Source organism: Dioscorea cayenensis, chromosome 5, assembly GCF_009730915.1.
Source record: "Dioscorea cayenensis subsp. rotundata cultivar TDr96_F1 chromosome 5, TDr96_F1_v2_PseudoChromosome.rev07_lg8_w22 25.fasta, whole genome shotgun sequence".
NCBI classification, from domain to species: Eukaryota; Viridiplantae; Streptophyta; class Magnoliopsida; order Dioscoreales; family Dioscoreaceae; genus Dioscorea; species Dioscorea cayenensis.
In genome coordinates this window covers 30061770-30074499 of record NC_052475.1, presented here as the reverse complement: position 1 = coordinate 30074499, position 12730 = coordinate 30061770, and the positions used below count along the sequence as shown (strand labels likewise).

The following is a 12730-nucleotide window of genomic DNA, read 5'->3' as shown; positions in this document are numbered from 1 at the left end:
AAATTGATAAGTAATTCTCCGACTTGTAAATATTTTGGTCTGGGTTTGTCTTAAGAAACAGTTAAGAATTTACTACACAAATACACTGAGGTGGGAATAGGGGTGGTAGTGGGGCGAGGAATCCCCCATCCCTATGGGGATCCGATCCGATGGGGATGGAGATTCCCAGAATCTCTCCCCCGTGGGGGTGGGGATGGGGACCATGTTGGGTATGTGGAGCCTGATTGTGTGACACCCCAGGAGGTGCGGGAGAGCATCAGTTTAGGTTGGAGGTGCGGGGAGAACGCCCCGCAGTAGGATACAAGGGTAATTTGTATATGGTTAGGATTATAGTTTGATAATCTTGTAAATTGTACCCAGATAGGATTTATATCCAGATAGGTTTAGGATCTGGATAAGTTTAGGATCCAGATAGGGCTAGGATCCAGATATGATTTACCCTCTTCCAGATATGCCTCAGAGTTCTAATCCAGATATGCCTCAAAGATCTAATCCAGATATACCCCGATTTCTTCTATATATAGACAGTCCCTTGTAAGATGTATGAGTGCTTTCGGATATTGAAATAAAAACCCTAGTGCGGCCGTGGACGTAGGCAATCTTGCCGAACCACGTAAATCTTGTCTTTCTTGTGATTGTTTTCTACTTTATTTTTCTCTCTCGATCTTCAGTGGGAATCCGAATTCCCAACAGACCAATCCCTCCCCATTTCCTAAACGGGGATGGGGGCGGGGAATGCTCTCCCCGCCTTGTGGGGATCCCCGACCCAATTAAGATTAATATATATATATATATATATATATATATATATATATATATATATATATATATATATATATATGTGTAATTTTTTCCAACATTCAAAAATTCAAAAGCCTAAAAATGATATAAAAAACTCTAATTTTAATTTAATTGGACTAATTACATAAAATATTTATTTTAAACTAATAACAATTAAAATTAGTTATGAGAGGTTTTATATAAATTCAAAAGCCGAAGTACATATGTTAAGTCGTCGTTTTATTTGATTGTAATAACATACTACCTACTTGTATGAATTCTAAATTTTATGTTTTGCTTTATATTGACTACCATTTGGAGAAATTTTTTTTAAGTGTTTAAATGTTGGTTTGATAAGTTTGTTGAGCACTATGTTGAGTAGTTTTAATGTTATCATATTTTTATGTATATATATCTATGTAGAATAGTTTTCATGTTCCAAATGTAATAATATGTTTGCAAATAGAAAATCCCCTTGAGGATCCCCGCGGGGAGGGGATCCCTGCGGGGATAGGGATGGGGAAGCAAATTTCTCCCATCGGAGAATCGGGGATGAGGAATCCCCGTCTCCGCTATTGGTGGGGAGGGGGACGGGGAGAGGCCTCCCCGCCCCCACTCCGCCCCGTTACCACCCCTGGGTGGGAATGACAAAACTTAATAGAATATAATTAATATATTCACTGAAAAATCATGATATTATTATTATTTGAGAGAGAATTATGGATAAGTAATTAGTAAGATTTGAGACTTTTGAGTGGGGGAGATTGCAGGGTGATAAGTTTTTTATTATCTCAAATGATATCAAACTTTGGCATATATGAAGATTTTATTATCTACGTAGTTGTAAGAGTGAAGATATTATGGAGAAATATTAAAAGTCTTATAGTTTTTAAGGAAGCACAAGCAAGGAAGCGCATCTGGTGTAGTGGTATCATAGTACCCTCCCACGGTACTGACCGGGGTTCGATTCCCCGGATGCGCAGTTTTTAATTATGTATATCATCATCACTAAATCAATCAATTTTTTTTTACCATATATATTTATTAATTATAAAATGAAGAAGCCTTGCAAGTTCTTGGGAGTTGGGGAGACTTCCTTTTTGGTATATCATTATGTCATCTTAAGCACTAATATAATTTTCATACTCCATCTATCTAATGTTTTTGACAAATCGAAATTTATATATATATATATATATATATATATTAAATTCTCTAGTCTGGAAAAAAAAAAAGTTGCACAAGTCTCCATGCCATGCCATGCTTCTTGTGAATCTGTGATAGAGAAATATATATTAAAGAAAACATATCTACAGATTGCCTACTACTCACCACACAATTTTAGAATATAAAATAGGAGTATATATATGACACGATAAGCATAGTCTTTTGCAATGATATGATCAAGCTCAATTGGCCTACTACCACTCGTCTGTTATGTTTTTTTATTTAACTTTAAAGTTAGTGGACAAACAATGACTCTCAAAAGTCAAAACACAAGGTAGAGTGCATGCCAACCTGGCGCACTACTCAACATTTCTCACCATAATATGTATGCACCTTTCTTCGTTTCATTAAAAAACAAAGTTAGTTTTTCATTTTTTTCAAGAGATAGCCGAAACAATTTTTTTTTTTTTTTTATTATAATTACTTCCTTAGAAAGTCTTTATATTTAGAGCGTGTGGGGTGGGTGGGTTTACATGAATTTTATTGTTATTTTTATTTTTTTTAATAATTTAGATAAATCACCGATAGATGAAATTGACTCTTTTTTTTTTATATTATGTTAACCGTAACATATTTTAGTTGGAAATGAAGCTAAAGAGCTACTACTTTCATAATAATGTCTTCCAAAATCCATATCAAATTTCACTGTTTTCATTAATGGTGATGATGTTGCTGCTGATGTTATATATTTGTATATTTGTTTTTTTATAAATATAACAAACACGATTTTGACATGAAATGAGAATTGATAGTTCAATCTACATGCCTTCATTTGGGAACACAAAGTTTGAACTGTAAATCTGAATATATACATTGAGGACCTATTACTATTATTGTTGTGTTTATTAAAACTTGAAATCGGATGCTTAAAAATTCTGCACTTATTTTTTATTATATCAGACTAATGTCACTGACATGAACTTTTTGGTAAATCTGCAAATATTTTCGAATGCATCTCTGATCTTTCATTCCCAACTCAAAGTAATTTCAGACAAACTTCATTATATAGGGAAAAAAAGAAAGCCTTTTTTTTTTTTGGGCAAATCCTCAAGATAATATGATCTTTTCTCTCCCAGTTCTTACTCTCACACAACAAAGTAGTTATCATCCAAAACAGCAAAAACAGAAGCCAAATTTACATATAATCATACTGGTAATCATTCATTACAACACTAACAAGTCATACATCCATCCAAGTGTAAAACTTAAAGAACAATATCACTAGTTTCAGAAGAGAAGAAAAACACTAGCCAAACACAAAGACAAACACAAAAAGAAACAAAAACATCAAGGGCCAAGAAGACGTCCCCTGAAATGCTCCTGCGCCTCATGGTTTCCGGCGATCGCCGGATCATCACTTTCATTTTCAAGTTCCTCTTTCAAGCCTTCATTCTCTTCAGATGATAAAGAAGAACACAAAATACAATACAAAATACTCTTCCCCAAAGGACTATCACTTAAACTCTCTTCAATCCACTCCATAATTTTGCTCAAAACCATTGGAAATTCTGCCTTCTTAATTTTCCCTACTTTGCTCTCAAGAATAACTAGTGTTAAAGTAACATATATATGTATATATATAACCTCTAACATTGACTTTGACTTTTAAGTCTTGTGTGGAGTATACTAAGTCAAAGTCTTTTGTGTCGAGTATATTACAAACCAAGCTCTGATACCATATTAGTATGGAATAATCTCCTTCTCAATCTCGGCCTTGTCCACCTTCTCTTTAGTCATCATGCTAACATCTCCGGCCGCCTTCGCAACCATACCAAAGACATTTGAGACCCATGAAGCACCAGTTGAGACATACTGGTTGCTCATTAGTACTGAACTTGCATTGCTCACTGTCTCCTCGGCGGCAGCATAGGCTGATCTAGTAATCTCTGACACCTGAAAATGTTCATCAACTTCTCTAACTTTCTCACTGACCATTGATGTCCCAATGCCAATCTTTTCACTGAGTCCAATTTTCTGATTAATGGATGCCACTGTTACAGAGGCATTGTGCACCAAGTGATGCTTCTCATCAAATGACTTGGCCCTTTTTAATGCATCCTTGCCAAGACTAAAACCTTTTGCAAGCATACTACTCACCACATTTTCGGCTTTTCGTACTGCAGACCCTGCTGGTGGTAGTTCTCTTTCCTTCAAAGTTATAAGTTATCATCAATTAGATGAGTATGTGCTTGATTCAACTTAAAAGCTTAAGTTGATAGAATTAATAATGTACTTACGATGATGGGTTGTTTGTAATAGCCCGGGGGTAATCGGTAATCCATAACTTGTGTTATAGTGACCGGAAGATCGGCTATAGTTGCACCCTGAGATTGAACGTGAACTAAATTAATGTTACAAGTAATATGGATAAAATTTCGCGGAAATTTTACTTACTGAGAGAAGCATTGCTGTATCTGCTCCTTGTGAATCTTTGAAAGTCACAAATGCTAGTTGAGATTTTTCTGATTCACTACCACAAGTGAAGCAATGTCTCAATTTAAACCAAACTTTTAAGGGAAAAATTTGCAAATGAAATTTAAGGAGGTAAAAAGAAAACCTTTGCATTTCAATGTAATCAATTTCCCCTGAAAACGAAAAGAATTCTCTTACATCCCTTTCAGTGACAGCAATTGAAATGTTTCTAACTAGCACTGTTCTTATCTGCAATTGATTGATTGATTGATTGATCAAAAGAGTGGTTTAAAAAAAATTTTAAAAAAAATCAAGCATTGGTTGATAACTAAAAACAGAGATTCTTTGAAGAGTAGTTTATATTTTTACATGATATTCTAGTGATTTATCACCAAAATTACATATAAAAGTTCATTATATGAGAATTTGAGAGTGAAAAAATTTTCAATTCTCACATCAGAGACATCAATCGTCCAATTAGTTTCATTTATCACCATCTGGGAATCCATTCCCTTCTCCTGATTGCAATCATCCAATGAGACCTGCAGATGCAATTGCTCATCAATTATATATATATATATATATATATATTCAATAAATTTATGAGAAAACAAAGAAGATTAAACACCAAGATATTCAGCAATAAAAATAATAGTAAATTAATAACAGAATGGGAAATGAAACAGAGAAGCTGTAATCCACTTTGTTCTAATCACCATTCATCTTAATTAGAATTTCATTCACAGAACAGAACAAATTAAATGTCAATCCCAATCAATAAATCAGAAATCATGAGGATTCACAAGAATTTACTCAAATTTTTATTTAGACAAAAGAAAACCATAAAAATGGAGGAAAAGATCTCTCAACTCACCTCCATTAAATTCAATGAAATTGAGAGCTCTGGATCCCAAGAAATGGAGAAAATTTCAACAAAACAAAACATTTAGGTGTGTGTAACTATCACCACCAAAGGTGAAAGGACACGTGTACAGGAACCGTTTAAGTAGGTAGGAGTTGCCGAGTTGGGAAGCAAGAAAACAGACATTCTGTTTGGAGGGGGCGGGAAACGGTCGTATGTTTCGCTGAATATGTGGAGGTGGGATTACTGTAAACCGCGGAAGAGTAATAAGTCGTTAAAATATTCCAGCGTTTTCTATTCTTCTATTCTTGGAAAACATTCACAAATATATTTTTTATTGAGAAAATGGAATAAACCATGTTCATTTAAAAAAACATTACAAAACTCAAAGTGACAAAAAATTAATAAAACACCAAAAAAAAAAAAAGCTAGAGAATCACTGAATTTAGAAAATATAATTAATGATAGTGGCCGTACGTTGTGTAATTTGAAAAGAATCGCTCAATATGTATACACGCTACAATTGGACGGAAACTATGAATAATAAGTCCAAGATGTTTAAAAACACCTGTAACTAATAAACAATGCCATGGCAGCATGCATCTATTCAATGTTACACATGTTCTACCAACTTTTAAAGACAAATTCAAAGCCTCAAAATTCAGCTGTATACCTTCTCATTCTTTCTCAGTATGAGTTATGACTTTTGAATAAGACTATTGAATTAATATGTCATGTTTCACAAGTCTAAAGTCCTGTGTGCAAGTCAAGCATTCCTTATTACAACAAAGTAATATGTATTGATTTGCTAATTAATGCTGGGCTTATGTGTGAAAAGAAAAGAGTTTTTTCAAGGTCCACCATATAAATATATATATTCATCAAGTCATCAAACTAAGTGCTCACCCTTAAAAATCTATAATATAAATACATCTTCTCAAGGATAGGAAGTTTCACTTTGCTTGAGAGTTTTGCAAGAGTTAGTAATATTGAAAGAAGATGAATTTAAGCAGGAGAGGAAAACTAGTTGTAGGATTAATGCTAGGTCTCATGATGATGGTTGAGAACTCAACACCGAGTGTTTATGCAATGAGGCCTTTGCAAAGAGAGAAGTGGTATGGAGAATTAGCATTAATGGAGTCTCTTCCAAAAGGTCCAACACCACCAACTTCAGGGCCTTCAGGATGCAGTAATGACACTCACAACAAGAATGGTCGCCCATGTCCAACTCCAAATTAAAACATTAGGCTCAGATGCATCTACATATATTATTATTATTTATTTATTTAAATAATCGATGTGCTCACAAAGATTCATGTCTTTGAAGGTTCATGAGAAGTTGTATTTTTCTTCTTATTTTTCTTGATATGTACTGTGTTCTTTGTGAGGAAGAAGACTATTTGGCACCAAATTAAGGAGTTCTACAGAACAAGCGTTTATTCTTTATATATGAACAGTCAATTCATGTTTGTTTTAATTAGTGTTTGATCAATGATATTTTTCTCTAACTTCACCTAGTTATTTTGACTTTTAATTAATGCTCTTGCACAATGAATTTTCAAAATATTTGGTCTGATCGACTCCTCAGAGAAAGATATATATATATATATATAGTTGTATGGTAACAGAATTCAGTAAAGCTATTTGTTAGTAGTACTAAACAATATATGATTTAGTGGTATTGATTTTACTATGGAAGATGTTTTATATATGGGACTTTTATTAATTGATCAGAGTTTAAAATAGGCCAAATATAATAATGCCCAAAAAAAAATCATTAGTTATGGAAACGAATTTATAACCCAATCCATGTATCTATCGGGTGAATATGCACGAGATGGACAATCAATTTACAGTGATGTGCATGCCTTTAAGACACAGTTTGCCCATTTTATTATAATTAATTAATTAATGTTAATATTACTATTAATATTAATTGTAAGCAATTTAAACTCTAAGCTCTATAAAAGCTCAAACTCAATTTAACTCAATTTAAAATTTTGACTTTAGAGATTTAGATAACTCAAAATATATGAATATATCATAATAAACAAAATTTAATGTATAAAACTATAAATAATGAGGTCTTAATTTTAAAATAAATCTAATCAAATTAAAATTCTCAAAAATAAAATCACATCAATTTTAATTTCGAGTTTGATTTGACTTTTTTTTTAAATAAATAAATAAATTATGCTTTCCAAAAAAATCTAAACTAATTTTAAACCCAAAAGGCTCGATCAGGTTTAGCTACTCAATTTTGAGCTTACCTCATTATGGTTATGTGTGTTGTGTGCGCGCGTATATAATTAATGTTTATGAAACCTATATAATATTTACATTAATCAAAAGAGATGCATAAAACATACCGAAAATAAAGATGAGAGCAAATGGAGTAAATCATAGAGGAATGGGCATTTGAATGGTATAGAGGGCTAACAATATTGAATACATCACTTATTGATGTACCAACAAAAGGTGCTGGTCCCCCATGTCCCCCTCCAAAAACAGTACGCAGATGCCTGTGTATACATACATATATATATATATATATATATATATATATATATATATATATATATATCATCCATCTAAGAAGGCCTGAGATTATATATATATACATCCATCTAAGAAGGCCTGAGATGTTAGACGACATCTTCCGTTTTTTTAGTATTTTCTGTTATTTCTCTGTACTTTCTGTTTCTCCTTTACTGTTTCTTCGTACTTCCTCACCACTGGTGAGAAATGGCTCTACTCTGTACTTCTGTTTTTATTTCAATAAATTTGTGATTTATCCATATTTAACTTAAAAAAAAAAATATTCATAGTAATGAGACAACCACCCGCCTATTTACAATAATAGTAATAAGACCATATTATTGTCAATATCACCCAGCCAGTTAATGTAGATAAAACACACATAATTAATTACATTAATAAAAATGAGATGCATGTAACATCAAGGTTAAGATAAAAACTAAATGAGGCAAATAAATCATTGAGAGTAATGCAATGTGAATATCTATTAAATAGATATGCGCATCTAACTATATAGTAAAAGAAAAGACTATTCTTGTCATATATGTTCATACATACATATATATATATATGAATGTATGTATATAAAAGCAACCAACTTTTCCATAAAAACTAAATGGTAAAGAGCATAGCCGATAACATATTCTCTTCAAGTAATATTATCTTATGCGGTCTGTTGCATAGCATTAGCTAGGTGCATGCATGTTCCACTTCTGCAAAGGTCTCTATAATTCCATTCAATATTAATCAATTAATTGACCATTTTTCATAAATTAATTCTTTACCGTTTAATTTATATATAAATGCATTTGAATTCAACTACTCCACATTGGTAATGCAAATTCCACTAGACTTCTTTACCGGAAACTTAATTGATCGCTTCCTTGCGTTCAAAGCTTCCCTTCCCGCGAGAAAAAGAGAGACAATAAGTAAGAAGAAGCATATCAATTACCGTTGCACTCCTCTCTATATATATGTCAATGGTCACCATGACTTATATATATATCTATATATATGCATACTCTCATCACATGCATTTTGTTTTAAACATAATTCAGAGTAGAAAAAGAAAAATGCAGTCTTATTATTATAGAGCTTTGTTTCTAATGTTGATGGTGGTGGTGCTGTTGTATGGGAGCTTTCAAGTTACCTATGCAACAAGGCCATTTGTAGGAGATGATGAAGCTTTGTTCCGTAGAGGAGTTCTTGCATTTCAGTCTCTGCCGAGAGGCCCTTCCGCGCCACCTGGAAGTTCAAGTTGCACCAGGGACCCTAATGCCAGCAATGGAAGTCACTGCCCTCCTCCCATTAAGTATCATTAATTAGATTTGCATGTTCAAGTTAATGAAATTTATTTATCTATATTTTTTATATGTACATATATTCAAAATTTGAATATTCCTCCTCCAATGAATAAATATTTATTTTCCATAGAAATACATAAACTACGACTTTGTTAAGTATCACAAACACTTCGAAAATGTATTTCTTATCATTTTTACCCCTTTGTGATGTATCTTATTTTAATAAATTTTTTTATTTGATTAATTTTTTATTTATAAAACAGGATATGTACCTTTATATATATATATATATATATGTGCGCGCGCGCCCGCATTAGTATGAATTTATTGCAGTATGAAAAGTACATGCATTACACCCTACAACAAGTTTCCACTGACTCATTTTTATTGTTTCTTTTTCTTAAATTTGACTAAGTTTATACTTTGATTTCTTGATTTTTTCAAATACTCCCTCCGTTCTTAAATACTCCTCCGTTCCTTTTTATCTGTCGTGAATAACCAAATCTCACATACCAAAAAAAGTGGGTTATTTCACATAATTTAATAAAAAATTAGTTATTTTTTTAAAATTACCCATAATTTATATCTTCACATTTCTCTCTCATATTAAATTTCAAGAAAAAAATTGAATAGAGTATTAGGGTAATTTTGAAAAAAAAATAATAAATGCTTCTTGATGTTTAAAAATGACAGATAAAAAAGAACATGAGTTTATGACAGATAAAAAGGAATGAAGAGAGCACATGTTTTTTATGGATGTTGCATAAAAATTAAGGATAACATTAAATTATCTAAGTTTTAACATAAAAAATAACCAAATTACTAAACTATCCCTTTTTTGAAACCATGTATTTTTCTTAGGAATATAAATATTACTTTCTTCATTTATATAACTTAAAAAATTAAAGATAGGTAAAATTAGAAAATAAATAAATAAATATTATTTTAATATTATAAAATGATAACTATTTTAGAATAATTTTTTTTTTTAAAACAATATATATTTAAGAACGGAGTAATTGTTTTTGGGCAGAAAGGAGCAGTTCATTAAAAGTATATCACAGAACAATTAATGACATGCTAATGAACAGAATGTGGGGCGGTTGTTAGGAGGAGTGTAATTCTTTTTGGGAAAAAAAGGAAAGGAACAATTCATTAAAGTATAGTACAGTACTATTAATGACATGAGAATGAACAAAATGTGGGACAGTTGAAAGGAGAAATGCTTGTTCTTGATTAACGCAACAAGCTATTCTTCCCCATATGTTCAAACGTCCATGTGTTTGATTGCCTTCTGATTATATTTAATTTCTAAATTTTGTTTATATTCTGACTCTCACCAGTAATACAAGTAATCTTTTTTTAAATTTGTTTGTTAATAATGTGACATCTCATGTCATGTCCTGCAATGTCATTTGAAAAGTTATATATATATATATATATATATATATATATTTTTTCTGCATCAAAATTTAATTGAGTGTAACATAAATATATGATTTTTGACTGATTTAAACATTTAAAATCCCAGTACATCACATATATTATATATCTTGCCAAAGGTAATTAGATCTCATATAAATAAACAACCTTTTTTTTTGAAAAAATAAATATACAATCTCCTCTTTGCTTTCTTAATTTATTTATACCTAATTTATTTATACCTGATTAGTGCTCTAGTTGACGATTTTCAATCTGGATTCATTAAAGATAGATGCATTGCAGATAACATTATTGCTGCCCAGGAAGTGATTTTTAACCTTCAAAAAAAGAAACTTCTCGGTTTTGCTTTTAAAGTTGATTTCGTTAAAGCCTTTGACTCTCTAAACTGGAACTTCCTCCTCGAGATTCTAGAAGTTAGAGGTTTTGGCAATCGCTGGATTTCTTAGATACACACCATTCTCAAAACCGCCAAAACACAAATACTCATTAATGGATCTACACAAGGATATATTCGTAGCAAAAGAGGATTAAGACAATGTGATCCTCTTTCATCTCTCCTCTTCGCTTTAGCAACTGATACCCTCAGTGCTATGTTCAATCATGCTATTAAATCCAAATTCTTGATTGGAGTCCAACTTGACCAATCAAACAACATCTGTCATGTACAATATGCAAATGACCTAATTATTTTTTTGGCTAGAGGGCATGAAGACCTTAGAATTATAAATTAATACTTTATCTCTTTGAAGGTTGTTATGGTCTTTCAATTAGCTACTTGAAAAGTTGTCTGTGCTTCCCTAATTATGGTTATCAGCCTCTCTCTCTCTCTCTCTCTCTCTCTCTCTCTCTCTCTCTATATATATATATATATATATATATAATATGGCATATAGTTTCCTGTCAGATGATATGTATGTGTTTGCATTTCACATAGCTATTATGGTAACTAAAACCAAGATGTACATATATAATATAATATAATATATAACAAATTCAACATTTCTGTTCTTACAAAATTAATTGTGAAATAAACAACTAAATGCTCTGCATGCATGAAACACTAGTACAGTAATTTAAAGCTTTACTTCTTCTTACAACTGTTTACGAGTATATAATCATCATATCATATCATATCATATATATATATATATATATATAGTATGATACTATATCTTATATTAATAAAATTGAAAGATGCACATTTTCAAAGTGGTTGGTCATATATATATATATATATATATAAGAGTATGTATGTATGCATGCATGTTTGTATGTAGACGTAATCACAATTAGATCAATGGAAAATATTAAAAAAATAATTTCAAAAAAAAGGAGAAAAACCAAAGACAGCCGCCCCTTAAAAGAGTAGGAAGAAACATAGCAATTACCACTGTCTTTGTTTTATCATCAGGGCTTTAAGTAAACTAGATTTGAACTCAAGTTTGATTTGATTATTCGTTTAATTGATTAAATTCAGAATTTATTTTAATGGCGGCTACGTGAACATATTTGTCGGTTTATTTTTCCTATTTTATTTGGAAAGAACAGATCGAGTTGAATCTATATATTTACCCCATAATATTCATTTCCAAGCTAGAAACAAGCTCATGTTAACGAACATGAACCAGATAAGATGGTCATTTGACTCATGAGTCATGACAGTCTGGTTTTATGATTCACGGACTATATATATAAGGGTTTAAAGTTAAACTAATTACATATATATATATATAATTTTTAGAAGGTCCACTGCTGTTTGGGATATTTTGATGCAACTGTAAGTAAGTTAAATTATTTTTATATAGCAAAATTATTATTGACTTACTATACGTCATTCAAAGACCAATAAAACAAACCGTGTTTGACATGCTTCTAATTGATAAGTTGTCTCTCCAAATTAAGTCTTCCATTTCTTGGTTCAACCACTTCATTCATGGGCAAAAGAAAGAGTAGAAAGAAACCAAGATTAAGAAGAAGCATAGCAATTACCATTCTACTGACTAGGTCCATGGTCACAAACATGAAAGCATGTATATATATACATGTATATTTACACACATCAACACACACATTTTAAAGAGAGATCTAGTGCATAGAGATCAAAACATGAGCATTTGCAGAAGAATGCAGTGTAATGGATTTGTGGTTCTCATGCTGGTGCTTG

The 12730-nt window shown here is 31.5% G+C and overlaps 1 protein-coding gene and 1 non-coding gene across 2 annotated transcripts; one reads left to right on the top strand and one right to left on the bottom strand.

Annotated features, from left to right (window-relative positions):
- The first annotated feature begins 1691 nt into the window (after positions 1 to 1691).
- On the top strand, positions 1692 to 1762 carry TRNAG-CCC. The gene has a single exon. It is a non-coding gene; the product is annotated as a tRNA-Gly (tRNA).
- Positions 1763 to 3141: 1379 nt separating this feature from the next.
- On the bottom strand, positions 3142 to 5388 carry LOC120261928 (binding partner of ACD11 1-like). Its single transcript, XM_039269948.1, has 6 exons — positions 5294 to 5388; positions 4875 to 4961; positions 4565 to 4668; positions 4402 to 4477; positions 4245 to 4331; positions 3142 to 4155 (listed from the first exon to the last, which is right to left on the bottom strand). The coding sequence occupies exons 1-6, from the start codon at positions 5363 to 5365 to the stop codon at positions 3688 to 3690; spliced, it is 894 nt and encodes a 297-aa protein (XP_039125882.1). The 5' UTR covers positions 5366 to 5388; the 3' UTR covers positions 3142 to 3687.
- Positions 5389 to 12730: the final 7342 nt, after the last annotated feature.

What these genes read in the sequence shown, in the direction of transcription:
- LOC120261928 (XM_039269948.1), bottom strand. Translation starts at nt 5,365, where the DNA reads ATGTTTTGTTTTGTTGAAATTTTCTCCATTTCTTGGGATCCAGAGCTC. An exon ending in TTTCATTGAATTTAATGGAG is followed by an intron (nt 4,962 to 5,293) that starts GTGAGTTGAGAG and finishes TTGCATCTGCAG; the next exon opens with GTCTCATTGGATGATTGCAA. An exon ending in ATTACAAACAACCCATCATC is followed by an intron (nt 4,156 to 4,244) that starts GTAAGTACATTA and finishes ATAACTTTGAAG; the next exon opens with GAAAGAGAACTACCACCAGC.